The sequence below is a fragment of the Heterodontus francisci genome, chromosome 2, assembly GCF_036365525.1.
Source record: "Heterodontus francisci isolate sHetFra1 chromosome 2, sHetFra1.hap1, whole genome shotgun sequence".
Lineage (NCBI taxonomy): Eukaryota > Metazoa > Chordata > Chondrichthyes > Heterodontiformes > Heterodontidae > Heterodontus > Heterodontus francisci.
The window spans coordinates 120,049,017-120,075,276 of NC_090372.1; the positions used below are offsets into that span (position 1 = coordinate 120,049,017).

The window sequence follows — 26,260 nt, forward strand, 5'->3', positions numbered from 1 at the left end:
TCCCTTCCCTCGCTCTCTCCCTCCCTCCCCCCGTCCCTCGCTCTCTCCCTCCCTCCCCCCGTCCCACGCTCTCTCCCTCCCTCCACCCCGTCCCTCGCTCTCATCCCTCCCTCCACCCCGTCCCTCGCTCTCTCCCTCCCTCCACCCCGTCCCTCGCTCTCTCCCTCCCTCCACCCCGTCCCTCGCTCTCTCCCTCCCTCCACCCCGTCCCTCGCTCTCTCCCTCCCCCCACCCCGTCCCTCGCTCTCTCCCTCCCCCAACCTCGTCCCTCGCTCTCTCCCTCCCCCCCCCGTCCCTCGCTCTCTCCCTTCCCCCCCGTCCCTCGCTCTCTCGTCCCTGCCCCCCCCGTCCCTCGCTCTCTCCCTGCCCCCCGTCCCTCGCTCTCTCCCTGCCCCCCGTCCCTCGCTCTCTCCCTGCCCCCCGTCCCTCGCTCTCTCCCTCCCCCCCGTCCCTCGCTCTCTCCCTCCCCCCCGTCCCTCGCTCTCTCCCTCCCCCCGTCCCTCGCTCTCTCCCTCCCCCCGTCCCTCCCCGTCCCTCGCACTCTCCCTCCTGCCCTCCCTCCCATCCCTCGCTCTCTGCCTCCCTCCCTCCCCCGTCCCTCGCTCTCTCCCACGCTCCCCCCCGTCCCTCGCTCTCTCCCTCCCCCCCGTCCCTCGCTCTCTCCCTCCCTCCCCCCCGTCCCTCCCTCCCCCCCGTCCCTCGCTCTCTCCCTCCCTCCCCCCCGTCCCTCGCTCTCTCCCTCCCTCCCCCCCGTCCCCCCTGTCCCTCGCTCTCTCCCTCCCTCCGTCCCCCCTGTCCCTCGCTCTCTCCCTCCCTCCGTCCCCCCTGTCCCTCGCTCTCTCCCTCCCTCCGTCCCCCCTGTCCCTCGCTCTCTCCCTCCCTCCCCCCGTCCCTCGCTCTCTCCCTCCCTCCCCCCCGTCCCTCGCTCTCTCCCTCCCTCCCGCCCGTCCCCCCAGTCCCTCGCTCTCTCCCTCCCTCCCCCCGTCCCCCCTGTCCCTCGCTCTCTCCCTCCCTCCCCCCCGTCCCCCCTGTCCCTCGCTCTCTCCCTCCCTCCCCCCCGTCCCCCCTGTCCCTCGCTCTCTCCCTCCCTCCCCCCGCTCTCTCCCTCCCTCCCTCCCCCCGCTCTCTCCCTCCCTCCCCCCGTCCCTCGCTCTCTCCCTCCCTCCCCCCCGTCCCTGGCTCTCTCCCTCCCTCCCCCCCGTCCCTGGCTCTCTCCCTCCCTCCCGCTCTCCCTCCCTCCCCCCCGTCCCTCGCTCTCTCCCTCCCTCCCTCCCCGTCCCTCGCTCTCTCCCTCCCTCCCCCCCGTCCCTCGCTCTCTCCCTCCCTCCCCCGTCCCTCGCACTCTCCCTCCCTCCCCCCCGTCCCTCGCACTCTCCCTCCTTGACCCCCCGTCCCTCGCTCTCTCCCTCCCTCCCTCCCCGTCCCTCGCTCTCTCCCTCCCTCCCCCCCGTCCCTCGCTCTCTCCCTCCCTCCCCCCCCGTCCCTCGCTCTCTCCCTCCCTCCCCCCGTCCCTCGCTCTCTCCCTCCCTCCCCCCCCGTCCCTCGCTCTCTCCCTCCCTCCGTCCACGCTCTCTCCCTCCCTCCCCCGTCCCACGCTCTCTCCCTCCCTCCCCCCCAGTCCCTCACTCTCTCCCTCCCTCCCCCACTGTCCCTCGCTCTCTCCCTCCCTCCGTCCCTCGCTCTCTCCCTCCCCCCACCCCGTCCCTCGCTCTCTCCCTCCCCCCGTCCCTCGCTCTCTCCCTCACTCCACCCCGTCCCTCGCTCTTCCTCCCGTCCCTCCCCCCCGTCCCTCGCTCTCCCTCCCGTCCCTCGCTCTCTCCATCCCTCCCCCCCTCCCGTCCCTCGCTCTCTCCATCCCTCCCCCTCCCGTCCCTTGCTCTCTCCATCCCTCCCCCTCCCGTCCCTCGCTCTCTCCATCCCTCCCGTCCCTCGCCCTCTCCATCCCCCTCCGTCCCTCGCTCTCTCCCTCCCTCCCCCCGTCCCTCGCTCTCTCCCTCCCTCCACCCCGTCCCTCGCTCTCTCCCTCCCTCCACCCCGTCCCTCGCTCTCTCCCTCCCCCCACCCCGTCCCTCGCTCTCTCCCTCACTCCACCCCGTCCCTCGCTCTTCCACCCGTCCCTCCCCCCGTCCCTCCCCCCCTCCCGTCCCTCGCTCTCTCCATCCCTCCCCCCCTCCCGTCCCTCGCTCTCTCCATCCCTCCCCCCCTCCCGTCCCTCGCTCTCTCCATCCCTCCCCCCCTCCCGTCCCTCGCTCTCTCCATCCCTCCCCCCCTCCCGTCCCTCGCTCTCTCCATCCCTCCCCCCTCCCGTCCCTCGCTCTCTCCATCCCTCCCCCCCTCCCGTCCCTCGCTCTCTCCATCCCTCCCCCCCTCCCGTCCCTCGCTCTCTCCATCCCTCCCCCCTCCCGTCCCTCGCTCTCTCCATCCCTCCCCCCCTCCCGTCCCTCGCTCTCTCCATCCCTCCCCCCCTCCCGTCCCTCGCTCTCTCCATCCCTCGCCCCCTCCCGTCCCTCGCTCTCTCCATCCCTCCCCCCTCCCGTCCCTCGCTCTCTCCATCCCTCCCCCCCTCCCGTCCCTCGCTCTCTCCATCCCTCCCCCCTCCCGTCCCTCGCTCTCTCCCTCCTTCCCTCCCCCCCGTCCCTCGCTCTCTCCCTCCTTCCCTCCCCCCCGTCCCTCGCTCTCTCCCTCCTTCCCTCCCCCCCGTCCCTCGCTCTCTCCCTCCCTCTCCCCCGTCCCTCGCTCTCTCCCTCCCGTCCATCGCCCTCTCCCTCCCTCCCCGTCCCTCGCCCTCTCCCTCCCTCCCCGTCCCTCGCCCTCTCCCTCCCTCCCCGTCCCTCGCCCTCTCCCTCCCTCCCCGTCCCTCGCTCTCTCCCTCCCTCCCCCCCGTCCCTCGCTCTCTCCCTCCCTACCCCCCGTCCCTCGCTCTCTCCCTCCCTACCCCCGTCCCTCGCTCTCTCCCTCCCTACCCCCCGTCCCACGCTCTCTCCCTCCCTCCACCCCGTCCCTCGCTCTCTCCCTCCCCCCACCCCGTCCCTCGCTCTCTCCCTCCCCCAACCTCGTCCCTCGCTCTCTCCCTCCCCCCCCGTCCCTCGCTCTCTCCCTCCCCCCGTCCCTCGCTCTCTCCCTCCCCCCCGTCCCTCGCTCTCTCCCTCCCCCCCGTCCCTCGCTCTCTCCCTGCCCCCCGTCCCTCGCTCTCTCCCTCCCCCCCGTCCCTCGCTCTCTCCCTCCCCCCCGTCCCTCGCTCTCTCCCTCCCCCCCGTCCCTCGCTCTCTCCCTCCCCCCGTCCCTCGCTCTCTCCCTCCCCCCGTCCCTCCCCGTCCCTCGCACTCTCCCTCCTGCCCTCCCTCCCATCCCTCGCTCTCTGCCTCCCACGCTCCCCCCCGTCCCTCGCTCTCTCCCTCCCTCCCCCCGTCCCTCGCTCTCTCCCTCCCTCCCCCCCGTCCCCCCTGTCCCTCGCTCTCTCCCTCCCTCCGTCCCCCCTGTCCCTCGCTCTCTCCCTCCCTCCCCCCGTCCCTCGCTCTCTCCCTCCCTCCCCCCCGTCCCCCCTGTCCCTCGCTCTCTCCCTCCCTCCCCCCCGTCCCCCCTGTCCCTCGCTCTCTCCCTCCCTCCCCCCGCTCTCTCCCTCCCTCCCTCCCCCCGCTCTCTCCCTCCCTCCCCCCCGTCCCTCGCTCTCTCCCTCCCTCCCCCCCGTCCCTCGCTCTCTCCCTCCCTCCCCCCCGTCCCTGGCTCTCTCCCTCCCTCCCGCTCTCCCTCCCTCCCCCCCGTCCCTCGCTCTCTCCCTCCCTCCCCCCCCGTCCCTCGCGCTCTCCCTCCCTCCCCCCGTCCCTCGCTCTCTCCCTCCCTCCCCCCCGTCCCTCGCTCTCTCCCTCCCTCCCCCCGTCCCTCGCACTCTCCCTCCCTCCCCCCGTCCCTCGCACTCTCCCTCCCTCCCCCCCGTCCCTCGCTCTCTCCCTCCCTCCCCCCGTCCCTCGCACTCTCCCTCCCTCCCCCCCGTCCCTCGCACTCTCCCTCCTTCCCCCCGTCCCTCGCTCTCTCCCTCCCTCCCCCCCGTCCCTCGCTCTCTCCCTCCCTCCCCCCCGTCCCTCGCTCTCTCCCTCCCTCCCCCCTGTCCCTCGCTCTCTCCCTCCCTCCCCCCCGTCCCTCGCTCTCTCCCTCCCTCCCCCCCGTCCCTCGCTCTCTCCCTCCCTCCCCCCCGTCCCTCGCTCTCTCCCTCCCTCCCCCCCGTCCCACGCTCTCTCCCTCCCTCCCCCCGTCCCACGCTCTCTCCCTCCCTCCCCCCCTGTCCCTCGCTCTCTCCCTCCCTCCCCCACGTCCCTCGCTCTCTCCTTCCCTCCCCCACGTCCCTCGCTCTCTCCTTCCCTCCCCCACGTCCCTCGCTCTCTCCTTCCCTCCCCCACGTCCCTCGCTCTCTCCTTCCCTCCCCCACGTCCCTCGCTCTCTCCTTCCCTCCCCCACGTCCCTCGCTCTCTCCTTCCCTCCCCCACGTCCCTCGCTCTCTCCTTCCCTCCCCCCCGTCCCTCGCTCTCTCCTTCCTCCCCCCCGTCCCTCGCTCTCTCCTTCCCTCCCCCCCGTCCCTCGCTCTCTCCCTCCCTCCACCCCGTCCCTCGCTCTCTCCCTCCCCCCGTCCCTCGCTCTCTCCCTCCCCCCGTCCCTCGCTCTCTCCCTCCCCCCGTCCCTCGCTCTCTCCCTCACTCCACCCCGTCCCTCGCTCTTCCTCCCGTCCCTCCCCCCCGTCCCTCGCTCTCCCTCCCGTCCCTCGCTCTCTCCCTCCCCCCCGTCCCTCGCTCTCTCCCTCCCCCCCGTCCCTCGCTCTCTCCCTCCCCCCCGTCCCTCGCTCTCTCACTCCCCCCCGTCCCTCGCTCTCTCCCTCCCCCCGTCCCTCCCCGTCCCTCGCACTCTCCCTCCTGCCCTCCCTCCCATCCCTCGCTCTCTGCCTCCCTCCCTCCCCCGTCCCTCGCTCTCTCCCACGCTCCCCCCCGTCCCTCGCTCTCTCCCTCCCCCCCCCGTCCCTCGCTCTCTCCCTCCCTCCCCCCCGTCCCTCGCTCTCTCCCTCCCTCCCCCCCGTCCCCCCTGTCCCTCGCTCTCTCCCTCCCTCCGTCCCCCCTGTCCCTCGCTCTCTCCCTCCCTCCCCCCGTCCCTCGCTCTCTCCCTCCCTCCCCCCCGTCCCCCCTGTCCCTCGCTCTCTCCCTCCCTCCCCCCCATCCGCCCTGTCCCTCGCTCTCTCCCTCCCTCCCCCCGCTCTCTCCCTCCCTCCCTCCCCCCGCTCTCTCCCTCCCTCCCCCCCGTCCCTCGCTCTCTCCCTCCCTCCCCCCCGTCCCTCGCTCTCTCCCTCCCTCCCCCCCGTCCCTGGCTCTCTCCCTCCCTCCCCCCCGTCCCTCGCTCTCTCCCTCCCTCCCGCTCTCCCTCCCTCCCCCCCGTCCCTCGCGCTCTCCCTCCCTCCCCCCGTCCCTCGCTCTCTCCCTCCCTCCCCCCGTCCCTCGCTCTCTCCCTCCCTCCCCCCCGTCCCTCGCACTCTCTTTCCCTCCCCCCCGTCCCTCGCACTCTCTTTCCCTCCCCCCCGTCCCTCGCACTCTCTTTCCCTCCCCCCCGTCCCTCGCACTCTCCCTCCTTCCCCCCCCGTCCCTCGCTCTCTCCCTCCCTCCCCCCGTCCCTCGCTCTCTCCCTCCCTCCCCCCCGTCCCTCGCTCTCTCCTCCCTCCCCCCGTCCCACGCTCTCTCCCTCCCTCCCCCCGTCCCACGCTCTCTCCCTCCCTCCCCCCCTGTCCCTCGCTCTCTCCCTCCCTCCCCCACGTCCCTCGCTCTCTCCTTCCTCCCCCACGTCCCTCGCTCTCTCCTTCCCTCCCCCACGTCCCTCGCTCTCTCCTTCCCTCCCCCACGTCCCTCGCTCTCTCCTTCCCTCCCCCACGTCCCTCGCTCTCTCCTTCCCTCCCCCACGTCCCTCGCTCTCTCCTTCCCTCCCCCACGTCCCTCGCTCTCTCCTTCCCTCCCCCACGTCCCTCGCTCTCTCCTTCCCTCCCCCCCGTCCCTCGCTCTCTCCTTCCCTCCCCCCCGTCCCTCGCTCTCTCCTTCCCTCCCCCCCGTCCCTCGCTCTCTCCCTCCCTCCACCCCGTCCCTCGCTCTCTCCCTCCCCCCGTCCCTCGCTCTCTCCCTCCCCCCGTCCCTCGCTCTCTCCCTCACTCCACCCCGTCCCTCGCTCTTCCTCCCGTCCCTCCCCCCCGTCCCTCGCTCTCCCTCCCGTCCCTCGCTCTCTCCATCCCTCCCCCTCTCCCTCTCCCGTCCCTCGCTCTCTCCATCCCTCCCCCCCTCCCGTCGATCGCTCTCTCCATCCCTCCCCCTCCCGTCCCTCGCTCTCTCCATCACTCCCCCTCCCGTCCCTCGCTCTTTCCATCCCTCCCCCTCCCGTCCCTCGCTCTCTCCATCCCTCCCGTCCCTCGCCCTCTCCATCCCCCTCCGTCCCTCGCCCTCTCCATCCCCCTCCGTCCCTCGCTCTCTCCCTCCCTCCCCCCGTCCCTCGCTCTCCCTCCCTCCCCCCGTCCCTCGCTCTCTCCCTCCCTCCACCCCGTCCCTCGCTCTCTCCCTCCCTCCACCCCGTCCCTCGCTCTCTCCCTCCCCCCACCCCGTCCCTCGCTCTCTCCCTCCCCCCACCCCGTCCCTCGCTCTCTCCCTCCCCCCACCCCGTCCCTCGCTCTCTCCCTCCCCCCACCCCGTCCCTCGCTCTCTCCCTCCCCCCACCCCGTCCCTCGCTCTTCCTCCCGTCCCTCCCCCCCTCCCGTCCCTCGCTCTCTCCATCCCTCCCCCCCTCCCGTCCCTCGCTCTCTCCATCCCTCCCCCCCTCCCGTCCCTCGCTCTCTCCATCCCTCCCCCCCTCCCGTCCCTCGCTCTCTCCATCCCTCGCCCCCTCCCGTCCCTCGCTCTCTCCATCCCTCCCCCCTCCCGTCCCTCGCTCTCTCCATCCCTCCCCCCTTCCCGTCCCTCGCTCTCTCCATCCCTCGCCCCCTCCCGTCCCTCGCTCTCTCCATCCCTCCCCCCTCCCGTCCCTCGCTCTCTCCATCCCTCCCCCCCTCCCGTCCCTCGCTCTCTCCATCCCTCCCCACTCCCGTCCCTCGCTCTCTCCCTCCTTCCCTCCCCCCCGTCCCTCGCTCTCTCCCTCCCTCCCTCCCGTCCATCGCTCTCTTCCTCCCGTCCATCGCCCTCTCCCTCCCTCCCCGTCCCTCGCCCTCTCCATCCCTCCCCGTCCCTCGCCCTCTCCCTCCCTCCCCGTCCCTCGCCCTCTCCCTCCCTCCCCGTCCCTCGCTCTCTCCCTCCCTCCCCCCCGTCCCTCGCTCTCTCCCTCCCTCCCCCCGTCCCTCGCTCTCTCCCTCCCTCCCCCCGTCCCTCGCTCTCTCCCTCCCTCCCCCCCGTCCCTCGCTCTCTCCCTCCCTCCCCCCGTCCCTCGCTCTCTCCCTCCCTCCCCCCGTCCCTCGCTCTCTCCCTCCCTCGCTCTCTCCCTCCCTCCCCCCGTCCCTCGCTCTCTCCCTCCCTCCCCCCCGTCCCACGCTCTCTCCCTCCCTCCACCCCGTCCCACGCTCTCTCCCCTCCCTCCACCCCGTCCCTCGCTCTCTCCCTCCCTCCACCCCGTCCCTCGCTCTCTCCCTCCCTCCACCCCGTCCCTCGCTCTCTCCCTCCCCCCACCCCGTCCCTCGCTCTCTCCCTCCCCCAACCTCGTCCCTCGCTCTCCTCCCTCCCCCCCCGTCCCTCGCTCTCTCCCTCCCCCCCCGTCCCTCGCTCTCTCCCTCCCCCCCCGTCCCTCGCTCTCTCCCTCCCCCCCCGTCCCTCGCTCTCTCCCTCCCCCCCCGTCCCTCGCTCTCTCCCTCCCCTCCCGTCCCTCGCTCTCTCCCTCCCCCCCCGTCCCTCGCTCTCTCCCTGCCCCCCCGTCCCTCGCTCTCTCCCTGCCCCCCCGTCCCTCGCTCTCTCCCTGCCCCCCGTCCCTCGCTCTCTCCCTGCCCCCCGTCCCTCGCTCTCTCCCTCCCCCCCGTCCCTCGCTCTCTCCCTCCCCCCCGTCCCTCGCTCTCTCCCTCCCCCCCGTCCCTCGCTCTCTCCCTCCCCCCGTCCCTCGCTCTCTCCCTCCCCCCGTCCCTCCCCGTCCCTCGCACTCTCCCTCCTGCCCTCCCTCCCATCCCTCGCTCTCTGCCTCCCTCCCTCCCCCGTCCCTCGCTCTCTCCCACGCTCCCCCCCGTCCCTCGCTCTCTCCCTCCCCCCCCATCCCTCGCTCTCTCCCTCCCTCCCCCCCGTCCCTCCCTCCCCCCCGTCCCTCGCTCTCTCCCTCCCTCCCCCCCGTCCCTCGCTCTCTCCCTCCCTCCCCCCCGTCCCTCGCTCTCTCCCTCCCTCCGTCCCCCCTGTCCCTCGCTCTCTCCCTCCCTCCGTCCCCCCTGTCCCTCGCTCTCTCCCTCCCTCCGTCCCCCCTGTCCCTCGCTCTCTCCCTCCCTCCGTCCCTCGCTCTCTCCCTCCCCCCGTCCCTCGCTCTCTCCCTCCCCCCGTCCCTCCCCGTCCCTCGCACTCTCCCTCCTGCCCTCCCTCCCATCCCTCGCTCTCTGCCTCCCTCCCTCCCCCGTCCCTCGCTCTCTCCCACGCTCCCCCCCGTCCCTCGCTCTCTCCCTCCCCCCCCGTCCCTCGCTCTCTCCATCCCTCCCCCCCGTCCCTCGCTCTCTCCCTCCCTCCCCCCCGTCCCTCCCTCCCCCCCGTCCCTCGCTCTCTCCCTCCCTCCCCCCCGTCCCTCGCTCTCTCCCTCCCTCCCCCCCGTCCCCCCTGTCCCTCGCTCTCTCCCTCCCTCCGTCCCCCCTGTCCCTCGCTCTCTCCCTCCCTCCGTCCCCCCTGTCCCTCGCTCTCTCCCTCCCTCCGTCCCCCCTGTCCCTCGCTCTCTCCCTCCCTCCGTCCCCCCTGTCCCTCGCTCTCTCCCTCCCTCCGTCCCCCCTGTCCCTCGCTCTCTCCCTCCCTCCCCCCCGTCCCTCGCTCTCTCCCTCCCTCCCCCCCGTCCCTCGCTCTCTCCCTCCCTCCCCCCCGTCCCTCGCTCTCTCCCTCCCTCCCCCCCGTCCCCCCTGTCCCTCGCTCTCTCCCTCCCTCCCCCCGCTCTCTCCCTCCCTCCCCCCCGTCCCTCGCTCTCTCCCTTCCTCCCCCCCGTCCCTGGCTCTCTCCCTCCCTCCCCCCCGTCCCTGGCTCTCTCCCTCCCTCCCCCCCGTCCCTCGCTCTCTCCCTCCCTCCCCCCCGTCCCTAGCTCTCTCCCTCCCTCCCGCTCTCCCTCCCTCCCCCCCGTCCCTCGCTCTCTCCCTCCCTCCCCCCCCGTCCCTCGCGCTCTCCCTCCCTCCCCCCGTCCCTCGCTCTCTCCCTCCCTCCCCCCCGTCCCTCGCTCTCTCCCTCCCTCCCCCCCGTCCCTCGCACTCTCCCTCCTTCCCCCCCCGTCCCTCGCTCTCTCCCTCCCTCCCCCCCGTCCCTCGCTCTCTCCCTCCCTCCCCCCCGTCCCTCGCTCTCTCCCTCCCTCCCCCCCGTCCCTCGCTCTCTCCCTCCCTCCCCCCGTCCCACGCTCTCTCCCTCCCTCCCCCCCTGTCCCTCGCTCTCTCCCTCCCTCCCCCCCTGTCCCTCGCTCTCTCCCTCCCTCCCCCCCTGTCCCTCGCTCTCTCCCTCCCTCCCCCCGCCTTCTCCCTCCCTCCCTCCCCCCGCTCTCTCACTCCCTCCCCCCCGTCCCTCGCTCTCTCCCTCCCTCCCCCCCGTCCCTGGCTCTCTCCCTCCCTCCCCCCCGTCCCTCGCTCTCTCCCTCCCTCCCGCTCTCCCTCCCTCCCCCCCGTCCCTCGCTCTCTCCCTCCCTCCCCCCCCGTCCCTCGCGCTCTCCCTCCCTCCCCCCCTGTCCCTCGCTCTCTCCCTCCCTCCCCCCGCCTTCTCCCTCCCTCCCTCCCCCCGCTCTCTCACTCCCTCCCCCCCGTCCCTCGCTCTCTCCCTCCCTCCCCCCCGTCCCTGGCTCTCTCCCTCCCTCCCCCCCGTCCCTGGCTCTCTCCCTCCCTCCCCCCCGTCCCTCGCTCTCTCCCTCCCTCCCGCTCTCCCTCCCTCCCCCCCGTCCCTCGCTCTCTCCCTCCCTCCCCCCCCGTCCCTCGCGCTCTCCCTCCCTCCCCCCCCGTCCCTCGCTCTCTCCCTCCCTCCACCCCGTCCCTCGCTCTCTCCCTCCCTCCACCCCGTCCCTCGCTCTCTCCCTCCCTCCACCCCGTCCCTCGCTCTCTCCCTCCCCCCACCCCGTCCCTCGCTCTCTCCCTCCCCCCCCGTCCCTCGCTCTCTCCCTCCCCCCCCCGTCCCTCGCTCTCTCCCTCCCTCCCCCCGTCCCTCGCTCTCTCCCTCCCTCCCGCTCTCCCTCCCTCCCCCGTCCCTCGCACTCTCCCTCCCTCCCCCCCGTCCCTCGCACTCTCCCTCCTTCCCCCCCCGTCCCTCGCTCTCTCCCTCCCTCCCCCCCGTCCCTCGCTCTCTCCCTCCCTCCCCCCCGTCCCTCGCTCTCTCCCTCCCTCCCCCCCGTCCCTCGCTCTCTCCCTCCCTCCCCCCCGTCCCTCGCTCTCTCCCTCCCTCCCCCCCGTCCCTCGCTCTCTCCCTCCCTCCCCCCGTCCCACGCTCTCTCCCTCCCTCCCCCCGTCCCACGCTCTCTCCCTCCCTCCCCCCGTCCCACGCTCTCTCCCTCCCTCCCCCCCTGTCCCTCGCTCTCTCCCTCCCTCCCCCCCGTCCCTCGCTCTCTCCCTCCCTCCCCCCGTCCCTCGCTCTCTCCCTCCCTCCCCCCGTCCCTCGCTCTCTCCCTCCCTCCCCCCCGTCCCACGCTCTCTCCCTCCCTCCCCCCGTCCCTCGCTCTCTCCCTCCCTCCCCCCGTCCCTCGCTCTCTCCCTCCCTCCCCCCCGTCCCACGCTCTCTCCCTCCCTCCACCCCGTCCCTCGCTCTCTCCCTCCCTCCACCCCGTCCCTCGCTCTCTCCCTCCCTCCACCCCGTCCCTCGCTCTCTCCCTCCCCCCACCCCGTCCCTCGCTCTCTCCCTCCCCCAACCTCGTCCCTCGCTCTCTCCCTCCCCCCCCGTCCCTCGCTCTCTCCCTCCCCCCCGTCCCTCGCTCTCTCCCTCCCCCCCCGTCCCTCGCTCTCTCCCTCCCCCCCCGTCCCTCGCTCTCTCCCTGCCCCCCGTCCCTCGCTCTCTCCCTGCCCCCCGTCCCTCGCTCTCTCCCTGCCCCCCGTCCCTCGCTCTCTCCCTCCCCCCCGTCCCTCGCTCTCTCCCTCCCCCCCGTCCCTCGCTCTCTCCCTCCCCCCGTCCCTCGCTCTCTCCCTCCCCCCGTCCCTCGCTCTCTCCCTCCCCCCGTCCCTCCCCGTCCCTCGCACACTCCCTCCTGCCCTCCCTCCCATCCCTCGCTCTCTGCCTCCCTCCCTCCCCCGTCCCTCGCTCTCTCCCACGCTCCCCCCCGTCCCTCGCTCTCTCCCTCCCTCCCCCCCGTCCCTCGCTCTCTCCCTCCCTCCCCCCCGTCCCTCCCTCCCCCCCGTCCCTCGCTCTCTCCCTCCCTCCCCCCCGTCCCTCGCTCTCTCCCTCCCTCCCCCCCGTCCCCCCTGTCCCTCGCTCTCTCCCTCCCTCCGTCCCCCTGTCCCTCGCTCTCTCCCTCCCTCCGTCCCCCCTGTCCCTCGCTCTCTCCCTCCCTCCGTCCCCCCTGTCCCTCGCTCTCTCCCTCCCTCCGTCCCCCCTGTCCCTCGCTCTCTCCCTCCCTCCCCCCGTCCCTCGCTCTCTCCCTCCCTCCCCCCCGTCCCTCGCTCTCTCCCTCCCTCCCCCCCGTCCCCCCTGTCCCTCGCTCTCTCCCTCCCTCCCCCCGCTCTCTCCCTCCCTCCCTCCCCCCGCTCTCTCCCTCCCTCCCCCCCGTCCCTCGCTCTCTCCCTCCCTCCCCCCCGTCCCTGGCTCTCTCCCTCCCTCCCCCCCGTCCCTCGCTCTCTCCCTCCCTCCCCCCCGTCCCTCGCTCTCTCCCTCCCTCCCGCTCTCCCTCCCTCCCCCCCGTCCCTCGCTCTCTCCCTCCCTCCTCCCCCGTCCCTCGCGCTCTCCCTCCCTCCCCCCGTCCCTCGCTCTCTCCCTCCCTCCCCCCCGTCCCTCGCTCTCTCCCTCCCTCCCCCCCGTCCCTCGCACTCTCCCTCCTTCCCCCCCCGTCCCTCGCTCTCTCCCTCCCTCCCCCCCGTCCCTCGCTCTCTCCCTCCCTCCCCCCCGTCCCTCGCTCTCTCCCTCCCTCCCCCCCGTCCCTCGCTCTCTCCCTCCCTCCCCCCCGTCCCTCGCTCTCTCCCTCCCTCCCCCCGTCCCACGCTCTCTCCCTCCCTCCCCCCGTCCCACGCTCTCTCCCTCCCTCCCCCCCTGTCCCTCGCTCTCTCCCTCCCTCCCCCCCTGTCCCTCGCTCTCTCCCTCCCTCCCCCCCTGTCCCTCGCTCTCTCCCTCCCTCCCCCCGCCTTCTCCCTCCCCCCCGTCCCTCGCTCTCTCCCTCCCTCCCCCCCGTCCCTGGCTCTCTCCCTCCCTCCCCCCCGTCCCTGGCTCTCTCCCTCCCTCCCCCCCGTCCCTGGCTCTCTCCCTCCCTCCCCCCCCGTCCCTGGCTCTCTCCCTCCCTCCCGCTCTCCCTCCCTCCCCCCCGTCCCTCGCTCTTTCCCTCCCTCCCCCCCCGTCCCTCGCTCTCTCCCTCCCTCCACCCCGTCCCTCGCTCTCTCCCTCCCTCCACCCCGTCCCTCGCTCTCTCCCTCCCTCCACCCCGTCCCTCGCTCTCTCCCTCCCTCCACCCCGTCCCTCGCTCTCTCCCTCCCTCCACCCCGTCCCTCGCTCTCTCCCTCCCCCCACCCCGTCCCTCGCTCTCTCCCTCCCCCCCGTCCCTCGCTCTCTCCCTCCCCCCCCGTCCCTCGCTCTCTCCCTCCCTCCCCCCGTCCCTCGCTCTCTCCCTCCCTCCCCCCCGTCCCTCGCTCTCTCCCTCCCTCCCCCCCGTCCCTCGCTCTCTCCCTCCCTCCCCCCCGTCCCTCGCACTCTCCCTCCTTCCCCCCCCGTCCCTCGCTCTCTCCCTCCCTCCCCCCCGTCCCTCGCTCTCTCCCTCCCTCCCCCCCGTCCCTCGCTCTCTCCCTCCCTCCCCCCCGTCCCTCGCTCTCTCCCTCCCTCCCCCCCGTCCCTCGCTCTCTCCCTCCCTCCCCCCGTCCCACGCTCTCTCCCTCCCTCCCCCCGTCCCACGCTCTCTCCCTCCCTCCCCCCCTGTCCCTCGCTCTCTCCCTCCCTCCCCCACTGTCCCTCGCTCTCTCCCTCCCTCCGTCCGTCGCTCTCTCTCTCCCTCCCTCCGTCCGTCGCTCTCTCTCTCCCTCCCTCCCCCCGTCGCTCTCTCTCTCCCTCCCTCCCCCCGTCGCTCTCTCTCTCCCTCCCTCCCCCCGTCGCTCTCTCTCTCCCTCCCTCCCCCCGTCGCTCTCTCTCTCCCTCCCTCCCCCCGTCCGTCGCTCTCTCCCTCCCTCCCCCCGTCCGTCGCTCTCTCCCTCCCTCCCCCCCTTTCCCTCGCTCTCTCCCTCCCTCCCCCCTGTCCCTCGCTCTCTCCCTCCCTCCCCCCTGTCCCTCGCTCTCTCTCTCCCTCCCCCCCTGTCCGTCGCTCTCTCTCTCCCTCCCTCCCCCCCTGTCCGTCGCTCTCTCCCTCCCTCCCTCCCCCCCTGTCCGTCGCTCTCTCCCTCCCTCCCCCCTTTCCTTCGCTCTCTCCCTCCCTCCCCCGCCTTCTTCCTCCCCGTCCCGTCCCTCGCTCTCTCCCTCCCTCCCCTGCCTTCTTCCTCCCCGTCCCCCGCTCACTCCCTCCCTCCCCTGCCTTCTTCCTCCCCGTCCCCCGCTCACTCCCTCCCCGTCCATCGCTCACTCTCCCTCCCTGCCCCCTCCCTGGTAGTGGACAAGGGTAGCATGTGCCAGCTTGCCACAGGGTGAAGTCCTACATGATTCAGATGAAGACTTACATGGGGTGACTTACAGAACAAGACTGATGAATATGCACAATGAAATGCTTGGTGCAGTGATAGGCCTGTCAGAATGCCTGCAGTCAATGTCAAAATGCATGGAGGAGTCTGGCACCAATTTGGCACAGGGCTTTGTGGAGAGATGGAGGCCATCCTTTCCAGTGTGAAAGTGGGGGCCAACCCTATTAACCTACTTGAGGACCCAATCACAAACCACTGTCTGGTGGCTGATGTCTCAGCTTCCATTCCAGCTCAAGTCGTTTAAGTTTGGGTGCTGCGGTGGAAGCTCAGAGTGAAGCAAGCTCAGCTTTCTGCCAAGCAAGCTCAGCGCGCTCTCAGGCTAGCTGCAGATACCAGTGTTCAAAGGAGTTGTAGGGTGTCTCAGCAGTCAAACAACCTATCCTCCAAGAGATTACTAGGTTTGATGAGGAGCAGCCGTGGGGGAGTAGCTGCAGTTTCCAAGATGCTGCAGTCTGAAGACAACGTTGAGGTTGATGGAGGTTGTCCACCAAGGCCATCTGAACCCAAGTCAGGAATATCTAATCAGCAGCAGTCACAGGATAGGGTATGGAGAAGTAGGAGATAAAGCAAGCAGATCAAGCTTACACTATCCGCAGCCAGTACATCAGAAGAGATTATGGGATGAGGGCAAGTGGGATGTGAGAAAGATGACTAGCTATGAGCATTCTGTTATGCCCGAGGCAGGAGGAGTGCACTGTTCCACTTCTCCACAGGTCTCCACATATATTTAAATGTTTACCCAGTTACCGATATGGCCAATCATATACACTTTTTAAATTCAGAATATAATACACCAACCAGGTTTCTTTAATACACAACAAAACCAGTTTATTATAAACCAAGACTTATCCAGTGAAGATGCAAAGCATTAACACAGTTTGAAATATGAATGGAAATAGATATTCTTTTCTGAATACCCAACACACACACACAGGTTAAATTAAAAAATAAAGACGTTTTCTCTGCAGATATCCACTTTATAAAAAAAACAAAAAAATTACTTTGGCCAAATACTTGTTAATTCTTGAAGGAAAAGGAGAAGATATAGAAGGATATCAGTTGTCCTTTGGTCTGGCATCCAGGTACACGGAGAGGGGTCACTGGGATCTTATCAGAAGCAATTCATTCTGGAGATGTTGAGACATCCTGGTAGGCTTTCTAGGAGAAATGCAGCATCAGGGGCTTCAGATATTACGCTTGATACGCAGGGTTTCTCAGAGACAGGAGGAAAGAGGTGAGCTGGGTGCTTCTCTTTTGGCAGGCTGATCTACAACTATCTTCAAAACAGTCCACACCCCAACTGAACCAAAACAACATCCCTAAAGCGAAACCAACTCTTGACAGGTCACTTCTCTAAACAACTCTCCCGAGTCACCAAGGCTTCTGTTGTTTATTTAGCTTAAAGCATGACATCCAGTAAAGGTTTGCTTCAAACAAAACCTCAAGTGTCCTCTCAGTGATGCTTGTAAAAAAAAAATCCATGGAATCTTTTCAGTTTTCCAAATGAACCAATGTCCATAATCTTTAACACTCGTCCTCAAAACATTTTAAGAATGGAGCACCTTCATAACAATAGTGTCACCTTCAATGGTTTCATCCTTGCCACTGGCCACGGTCTCAGTCACAGCCAATTAATTAATAAATCTGGAATTGAAAGCTAGTCTCAGTAATGGTGCCATGAAACTATCGATTGTTGATTGTTACTAATGTCCTATAGGGAAGGAACTCCACCATCCTTACCTAGTCTGGCCCACACGTGATTCCAGACCCACGTCAATGTGGCTGACTCTTAACTGCCCTATGAAGTAGCTTAGTAAGCCACTCAGCTGTCAAGGGCAATTAGGGATGGTCAACAAGTGTCGGCCATGCCAGCAACACCCACATCCCATGGGAGAATAAAACAAAAAGTACCATATATTAGCTTGTTAAGCAAAATTAAAGCCCGTGATATTAAAGGGACTGTAGCAGCATGAATACAAAATTGAGTAAGGGACAGAAAGCAGAGAGTAGTAGTGAATGATTCTTTTCATACTTGAGAAATGTATATACGAATATTCCCCAGGGGTATTAGGACTGCTGCTCTTCAATATATTTATAGCTATAAACGATCTGGATCTGGGTATATAACCCATTTTTTCCAAGTTTGCAGATGACACGGAACTTGGAAATGTAGTAAACAATAAAAAAGATAGAAACAAAATTCAGGATAAGATAAACAGACCAGTGAAATGTGCAGACATATGACAGATGAAATCTAACACATAGAAGTGTGAAGTGATACATTTTGGTATCCTTGGTTTTCTTGATAGAGTAATAGAGTACAAAATCAAGGAAGTAAGGAAGTGATGCTAAACTTTTATAAAATACTGGTCGTGCCTCAGCTGGAGTCATGTGTTCAATTCTGGGCACCACATTTGAAGGATGTCAAGGCTTTGGAGTGAATGCAGATGAGATTTACTGGAACACTACCAGGGCTGAGGGACTTCAGTTCTGCGTAAAGACGAGAGAAACTAGAGTTGTCTCCTTAGGACAGAGGAAGGTTAAGAGGAGCTTTTATAGAGATGTTTAAATTCAATCTGTTAACAGTTCAGAAGGCCCAGTAACCAGAGGACACAGATTTAAGGTCATTGGCAAAAGAACCAGAGGCAACATGAGGAAACAATTCTTTTTTTTTTTAAATTCAGCGTGCTGTTGTGCTCAGCCTGTCTGAGAGAGTGAAGGACACAGATTCAATGGGAACATTCAAAAGAAAGTTGGAATAATACTTGAAAGGAAAATATTTACAGAGCTATGAGATTAATTTGATAGCTCTATTAAAAATCCAACACAGGCACAATGGGCCAAATGATCTTTGGTGCTGTACCATTCTGTAATTTTGTCAGGCAAACCCCCCCACCTGCCAAGACTGAGAGAGACATGATTTCGCCACATGAACATTAAAACCTAAAATTGCAAGCCCAACTGGAAAGACATTTGCATAGTAACCGACAGCGGTGGAACAAAGGGACCCAGTCTTTTGCTTCCCCAATACACAGAAGAAGTAGTCAGACCAATTTTGGTCACATGACTGACTGCCTGTTGAGGTTTTTTGAATTTGAAATTCCAACAAGGAATTTGAAATCAGAAGGCACTTTTCTCCTGGACTGAGAACATCTCTCTCCTGTCTGCTCTCATCAGCATCAGAAACCAGTGAAGACACATGAACCCCAAGAGAAAAAAGACTCCTACAGTAAACAAGGTTTAAGAAGAATATTGGACCCTAACGAGCAGTAAGAGCTGCCTACAATCAAGGACTCTACGGTGAGCTAGAAACACAGAAACAGTAACAAGAAACCCCCTTCAGAGATTGCCTCAAGCCTCTCCATTTTAATTTTTCTTCTGCTCTTTTCTGTCCTTATTTGCATGCGTGTATCGCATGTGCATGCTAGCGCGGGCGCGTCGCATATCCGTAGGCATTAACCATATTAGAGTTTAAGTTTAAGGTTTAATAAATTTCAACTTTAACAATAAACTTTCCTTCTTTAAGCCTAAGAAAGCCTGTTTATGTTCATTTCATTGCCTTATAATTGGAAAGCTGTGAACAAGGATTCACAAGGGGAAGCTCAAAACATAGTGTTTAAAAATAATACCCCGTTACAATAAGATCAGGTGGAGACAGTAACAGACCCCTAGACACCTTTCTCACCTCGTCATAACATTATACTGTTAGCAATCCTGCAAATCTCAAACTGTCTTTTTTAAAAACTTAAATGCCCATGTTTCTCCGGTCTTCCCTCATAACGAAGATATCTAAAAATACAGATTATCCTTGTGATGTATCCTTATCTTTACATTATCTCTAGGACCTGAGTATCTTTCCTGCCTCTCTTTGAGAACAGGACTTTTTATTCAGGGTGTAATCTGGGCAGAGCACTACACAGTTTTAGTTATGTAGTTCAACATTGTACTGGTTCTGTTGATTGTTGTTTTGCATTTCCCAGCCATTTTGAACACGAGGTCTACTTAGACTCCGAGATCTTTTTCCAACTTCATCCTCAGCTGTGAGGATTCAGCCTTGGTTCAGCAATTATCACTGTCATCCATTCCACGCACCCTTTATAATAAAATGCTTCTGCTCAATACATTTTCTCGTGTTTCAACACATAAAATTTGCCCTTTGGCAATACAATCTTAAATTAAGCTGGCACCCACAGCAGTCGGTCAGTATAAGTAGTGGCAAAATGCATAATTGAAAACGCTCACCAACTACTATAGCAGTCTTAGCAAACATTGTTTTTTTGGGAAATTAACAACTCTTACCTTCTGGCATTTGTACATATGACAGCTGCCAATTGAAGATTGGCCTGCAATGACGTAACTCTTTCAAGTTCCTGCAAAATATATTTTTTTTTTAAATTTATTTCAAATATTTAGATTTTTTAAAGCAGCATCCTTACCTTGACGGTGTTAACTTAGTTTTTAAGTGAAGCCATATGCAGGCATGTCAATAAGAACACAAGAAACAGGAGCAGAAGTAGACCATATGGCCCACCACTCAATGCAATCATGGTTGATCTTGGGCTTCAATTCCACTTCCCCACCCGCTCCCCATATCCCTTGATTCCCTGTGTGACCAAAAATCTATCTATCCCAGCCTTAAATGTATTCAATGATGGAGCACCCACACTCCTCTGGGGTAGAGAATTCAAAAGATTCACAACCCTTTGAGTGTAGTAATTTCTCCTCATCTCAGTCCTGAATGATTGGCCCCTTATCCTGAGACTGTGTTCTAGATTCCCTGACCAGTGGGAACAATCTCTCAGCTTCTACCCTATCAAGCCCTTTCAGAATCTTGTATGTCTTAATTAGATCTCCTCTCATTCTTCTAAACGCCAGAGAATATAGGCCCAATTTACTCAGCCTCTCATCACAGGACAATCCCCTCATCCCAGGGACCAATTTAGTAAGTCTTCACTGCACTGCCTCCTTTCTTAAAAGGTGGAGATCAAAACTGCACACACTATTCCAGGTGCGGTCACAACAAAGCCCGGTACAATTTTAGTAAGACCTCTTTATTCCTATATTTCATTCCCCTTGCAATAAATACAAACATGCCATTTGTCTTCCTAATAGCCTGCTGCACTTGCATTTTAACTTTGTGCATTCGTTGTACCAGTACCCCCAGGTCTCTCTGAAAATCAACACTTAACAGTTTCACACCTTTAAAAAAATATTCTGCTCATCTATTTTTATGAGCAAAGTGAACAACTTCACACTTCCATACATTATACTCCATTTGCCATCTTGTTGCCCAATCACTTAACCTGTCTATATCTCTCTGCAGCCTCTCTACATCCTCCCCGCAGCTTACTTTTCCAACGAGCTTTGGATCATCAGCAAACTTAGATGCATTACTCTGACTCTTCATCCAAGTCATTAATATAGAGTGTAAATAGCTGAGGCTCTAGCACTGATCCTTGCTGCACCCCACTATTCACTGCTTGCCAACTTGAAAATGCCCCATTTATGCCCTCTCTGTTTCCTGTCTGTTAACCAATCCTTTATCCACGTGAATGTATTACCCCCTACACTATGAACCCTTATCTTGCCTATTAATCTTTAATGGGACACCTTACCGAAGCCTTTTGAAAATCCAGGTATACAACATCTACCAGTTACCCTTTATCTACCCTACTGGTTACATCCTCAAAAAACTGTAATAAATTTGTCAAACAGGATCTCCCTTTAGTAAAACCATGCTGACTTCTAATCATAGTATGCTTTTCCAAGTGCAACGTCAAGACTTCTTAAATAATAGTTTCCAGCATCTTCCCAATGACTGATGTTAGGCTAACTGGCCTATAGTTCCCTATTTTCTCTCTATCTCCTGTATAATATGCTTGATAACTATATTCTCACATTACTTTGCATGTTGAAAGAAGTTTTACACTTCTACCATCTCATCACAATCTTACTGCACATCAATGCCCTACCTTTTTAGGTATGTCACAGCATAACTTTCAATCAGCCTTAAAGTTTAAAATGCATTCAATACTTACACAATTTCCCTTCCAATATCAAGATATTCCTGCTAAAATAGCGCACTGAGGAATTTCAAATTGAGTGTTCCAAGAGTCTAGTGTTAAAGCACAGGTGTTTAAATATGCTCCAACATTTAAACCAATGTTGTTTCACTGTTAGAATGAGACCCCATATTATTTACAGTGCACTGAATCTATGAAAACTCTCAGTACAGCAATAACTGCCATATTCAGATGATTTACAGTAGCAGCAGTAACAGTGCATAATTTAGGAGACGTCGAAATAGTAAATATGACTTTTCTTTTTGCAATCTAATTAGTTACAATTAATTTAATATTCCTTTATTTCCCACTGCAAATTAAATATATTTACCTGAATAAATTAAATCCTGTGATGTGTGTTTTTTTTTTATGATGATGCTCCTGAACAGTTTATGCTTTTCTCTTATTGTTTGACATCGTGGAATACTATTTCAAATATGTTTTTGTATCCTCTTCCTCAGTAACTATTATACTCTTGGGTTAAACTTTTTTACCAAGACTGATTGAAAATTGGCTACATGATAGAAAACAGTTGTCACGAGTAAATTCATAAGATGATGATATCAACAGACAAAAAATCTTTACCACTTATATTATCAAACCATCCGAACATTTTTATATAAAAAGAGATTTAAATAGAGAGAGATTGCACAACTCTGCGGTTCAGAGGATCTGGGTGCCCTCGTATCAAAGGTTAGTAGGCAGGTACAGCAAGTAATTAGAAAGGCAAATGGAATGTTATCATTTATTGCAAGGGGAATGGAATATAAAAGTAGGGAAGTTCTGCTACAGTTGTACAGGGTGTTGGTGAGATCACATCTGGAGTACTGTGTACACTCTGGTCTCCTTACTTAAGAAAGGATATAACTGCAATAGCAGTTCAGAAAAGGTTCACTCGACTGATTCCTGGGATGAAGGGGTTATCTAATGAGGAAAAGTTGGACAAGTAGGGCCTGTATCCATAGGAGTTTAGAAGAATGAAAGGTCATCTTGCTGAAACATGTATGACCCTGAGGGGACTTGACAGGGTGCATGCTGAGAGGGTGTTTCCTCTCATGGGAGAGACTAGAGCTAGGGGACACAGTTTAAAAATAAGGGGGCTCCCATTTAAGAGAGTGGAGGAATCTTTTTTCGCTCAGAGGGCTGTTAGTCTGTGGAATTCTCTTCCACAGAGAGTAGAGGCAGGGTCATTGAATATTTTTAAGGCTGAGTTTGATAAATTCTTGATTGACAAGGGAGTCAAAGGTCATAGCAGGTCGACAGGAAAGAGTTGAAGCCACAATCAGATCAGCCATGATCTTATCAAATGGCAGAGCAGTCTCAAGGAGCCGAATGACCTACTCCTGCTCCTAATTCTTATGTTCGTATGAGATTGAACAATTCCCATACCATTTCTGACGATAACCATTAGACCTTCTGTGGTACTGCTGTGGAAAAAGTGAGTTATCTATGAAAATGATTTTGTTGTAAAAAGCAACATTCTTTTTTGTGTCTCTTATCGTGACTGTTACTTTCCAAGTTCTCTGCTTTGTAAATTTCTTTACCCTTTCCCTCATTATAATGATTTTTATGTATTTCACTTTATTTCTATTTGGGTTAATTCAACATTGTTGGAGTCTTTTGTTTTAATGGTTAGATTTAGTTTGTTTTGCCTTCATTTCCCTCCGCAATGCAGTAAAAAAAAGCACAGTGGAAACTGGAACTAGCAGGAGTGAAGTGCAGCGAACAGAATAGAACTGCAGTGCTAAATGGTATTCAACAGGGGAGAAGCACAACAGGTGCCTGTACTCAGCAAGTTAGACCAACCAAGCTGGACAGTAATAATGAAAGATGAATGCTGAAGGCATGGGAAATAAAAGAAACATAAATAGGAGCAGGCAAAGTTCAATAATTTCAGGTATTGCAACTGGAACCGTTTACTTAACAAACCCAATACAATATTGAACTACATTGCCAAAACTGTACTATGCAAGTCAGAGGAAGATATGACCAGACTGTCAAATGGTCTTGACTGTATTGTGAGTGCTGTATTCAATTCTGGTTGCATAGAATCTGACATTCAAACACTAGAAGCAGTGCACAAGAGTCAGAAGATATAGCTGTACTATGAATAGTTTGAATTATGAGCAAGATTAGAGAAACTTGGGGTCACTAGCCTTGGAAAGGAGGTGTCCAAGAAGTAATCTCAGAGGTATACAAGACAGCTCAAAGCGTGGAAAGATACATGAACAATATTACTTTAGAGTAGCTTGCAAAAGCAGGACAAAAAGAGGCTATTGATTCACTGTCACTTCTTCTGACCCACCGCCAAGGACCAATCTCACCAAATAACACAGCCTCTACTTCTTAAAATCTGTGGTGTAAAACTGTGAAATACTTCAGTTCCAAATTACAATTCTAAGCTATTCCAAGGTTCACACCCGAGTGCCAGCACAGTCAATAGGCTTGGTAAATGTGTGAAGAAAAATAATTTAGTGCTGACATCAAATTACTTCATCTGATAGAATGCTGGACAATGAACAACAACTTGCATTTATATAGCACATTTAGGACAGATGATCAAAAGCTTGGTCAAAAAATTAAGTTCTAAAGAGCATCTTAGAGGAGGAGAGCGAGGTTGAAGCACAAAGAGGTTGAGAGAGAGAATTCCAGGGATTAGAACCTGGGCAGCTCAAAGCACAGCCGACAATAGTGGCGAGATTAAAATCAGGGCGTGTGAGTTTAGAAAAGATGCACAAGAAACCAGAACTGGAGGAGCACAGAGATCTTGGAGGGTTGTAGGGCTAAAGGAGGTCACAGAGATGGGGAAGCCATGGAGAGATCGGAAAACAAGGGCGAAAATTTTAAAACGGAGGCGCTGCAGGACTGGGAGCCAGTGAAAGTCAGGTAATGCATGAAGGCGACTAGGTGTAAGTTAGCACACAGAGGACAGCAGCTTTCTGGATGAGCTCACTTTTATGGAGGGTGGAAGATGGGAAGCTGGCCAAGAGCATTGGTATACTCAAGTCTAGAATTAACAAAGACATGGATGAGGGTTTCTTCAGCAGATGAGCTGAGGCAGGGGCAGTCAGAATTTTTTTTTAATCCTTTCGTGGATATGAATGTCACTGGCAAGGCCAGCAATTGTTGCCCATTCCTAATTGCCCTTGAAAAGGCGCTGGTGAGCTGCCTTCTTGAACCACAGCAGTCCATGTGGGGATCGAACACCCACAGTACTAGTAGGGAGGAAGTTCCAGGTTTTTAACCCAATGACAGTGAAGGAATGGCAATATATTTCCAAGTCAGGCAGATGTGTGGCTTGGAGGGGAACTTGCAGGTGGTGGTGTTCCCAAGTGTCTGCTGCCCTTGTCCTTCTAGGTGATACAGATCACATGCTTGGAAGGTGCTGTCAAAGGAGGCTTAGAGTTGCTGCAGTGCATCTTGTAGATGGTACCCACTGCTACCATTGTATGCCAGTGGTGGAAGAAGTGTATGTTTAAGTGGTGGACAGGGTCTGATCAAGTTGACTGCTTTGTCCTGGAAGTTGTCGAGCTTCTTAAGTGTTGTTGGAGCTGCTATCTACTCATCCAGGCAAGTGGAGAGTATTCCATCACACTCAGAGAGAGGCCCAGTTCAAGCCATCAGCGTGGAGCGACCTTGTTCTGAGGACAGAGAAATAATAATCCAAGTGTGATGTCACAGGAAAACTGGTAGGGGATTGGTGAGTGTTTTTTTTTCCATCGTTTATAGAGTCATAGAGTCGTACAGCATAGAAACAGGCCCTTCGGCCCACTGCGTCCATGCCAACCATAATGCCTATCTATATTAATCCCACCTGCCTGCATTAATTCCATATCCCTCTATGCCTTTCTCATTCAAGTACCTGTCCAGATGCCTCTTAAATGTTGCTACTGTTCCTGCCTCCACCACCTCCTCTGGCAGCTCATTCCAGATACCCACTTTGTGTGAAAAATTTACCCCTTTGATCCCCTTTAAACCTCCTCCCTCTCACCTGAAATCTATGCCCTCTAGTTTTAGTCATCCCTACCATGGGAAACAGACTCTGGCTATCTACCCTATCTATGCCTCTCATAATTTTATATACCCCTATCATGTCCCCTCTCAGCCTCCTTCACTCCAGGGAAAACAGACGCAGCCTATCCAATCTCTCTTTATAACTCAAACCCGCCAAACCAGGCAACATCCTTGTGAACCTTTTCTGCACCCTCTCTAGCTTAATCACATCTTTCCTGTAGTGCAGTGACCAGAACTGCACACAGTACTCCAAATGCGGCCTAACCAACGTTATGTACAACCGTAACATGACGTCCCAACTCTTGTACTCACTGCCTCGGCCGATGAAGGCAAGCATGCCATACGCCTTCTTGACCACCCTGTCTACCTGTGATGTCACTTTCAGGGAAATATGTATTTGCACCCCAAGGTCTCACTGCTCAACAACACTCCCCAGGGCCCTACCATTCACTGTATATGTCCTGCCCTGGTTTAACTTCCCAAAGTGCATCACTCCGCACTTGTCTGCGTTAAATTCCATTTGCCAATCCCTTGCCCACTTTCCCAGTTGATCTATATCCTGTTGTAACCTTAGAAAATCTTCTTCACTGTCCACTATACCACCAATTTTGGTGTCATCTGCAAACTTACTAATCATGCCCCTACGTTCACATCCAAGTCATTAATATATATGACAAACAACAGAGGGCCCAGCACCGATCCCTGCGGCACACCAATGGTGACTGACCTCCAAACTGACAAACAACCCTCCACTACCACCCTCTGCCTCCTATCACCAAGCCAATTTTGTATCCAGTTGTCTAGCTCACCCTGGATCCCATGTGTTCGAACCTTCTGGACCAGCCTACCATGCGTGACTTTGTCAAAGGCCTTGCTAAAGTCCATGTAGACAACGTCCATCGCCCTGCCCTTGTCAATCCTCTTGGTCACCGCTTCATAAAACTCAATCAAATTCATGAGACATGATTTTCCCATGCACAAAGCCATGCTGACTATCCCTAATCGGACCTTGCCTTTCCAAATGCATATAAATCCTGTCTCTCAGAATCTCTTCCAATGACTTTCCCACCACTGATGTATGGCTCACCGGCCTGTAGTCCCCTGGCTTATCCCTGCTGACCTTCTTAAATAAAGGCACAACATTAGCTATCCTCCAGTCTTCCGGTAACTCGCCCATGGCTAACTATGATACAAAAATCTCTGCCAGGGCCCCAGAAACCTGCTCCCTTGCTTCCCATAGCATCCTAGGATACACCTGGTCAGGCCCTGGGGATTTATCCACCTTAATGCGCTTCAAAACCTCCAACACCTCCTCCTTTGTAATGTTGATATGCTCCAGGATATTGCTGTTCCCTCCCTTGAACTCACTAGCTTCCATGACCTTCACGGTAAATACGGACGAGAAATATTCATTTAAGACATCGCCTATTTCCCATGGCTCCAAACATATGTTACCACACTGATCCTTAATGGGACCTACTCTCTCCCTAGTTACCCTTTTACTCTTAATATACCTTTAGGATTCTCCTTTATCTTGTCTGCCAGAGAAATCTCATGGCCCCTTTTCACCCTCCTAATTTCCTTAAGTGTACTCCTACATCCCCTATACTCCTCGAGGGACTCGCTTGATCCCAGTTGCCTATACCCGACATATGCTTCCTTCTTCCTCCTGACCAGACCCTCAATATCCCTCATCAACCAACATTCCCTAAACTTGCCAGCCTTGCCCTTCCATCTAACAGTAACATGCCGGCCCTGAACTCTTCCTATCTCACTTTTAAAAGTCTCCCACTTGCCAGATGTCCCTTTACCTGTAAACAGCCTCTCCCATTCAACTTTTGAGAGTTCCTGTCTGATGCCATCAAAATGAGTCTTCCCCCAATTTAGGACTTTAACCTGAGGACCAGTCCTATCCTTTTCCATAACTATCTTGAAGGTAATAGTTATGGTCACTGATCCCAAAGCGCTCCCCCACTGACACATCAACCACCTGCCCAGCCTCATTTCCCAAGAGGGGGTCGAGTGTAGCCCCTTCTCTGATAGGGCCATCCACATACTGCTTCAGTGGGGCGGCACAGTGGTTAGCACCACAGCCTCACAGCTCCAGCGACCCGGGTTCAATTCTGGGTACTGCCTGTGTGGAGTTTGCAAGTTCTCCCTGTGTCTGCGTGGGTTTCCTCCCACAGCCAAAAGACTT

At 59.0% G+C, this 26,260-nt stretch overlaps 1 protein-coding gene across 2 annotated transcripts in view; it reads right to left on the bottom strand.

Moving 5' to 3' along the window:
- vps50 (VPS50 EARP/GARPII complex subunit) overlaps positions 1–26,260 on the bottom strand; it is a 321,852-nt gene that overhangs the window by 219,774 nt on the left and 75,818 nt on the right. For both annotated transcript variants that reach the window (XM_068009984.1, XM_068009978.1), the window contains exon 6: positions 18,287–18,357. In XM_068009984.1, coding sequence (XP_067866085.1) covers positions 18,287–18,357 — 71 coding nt within the window. The remainder of the gene's footprint in view (positions 1–18,286; positions 18,358–26,260) is intronic.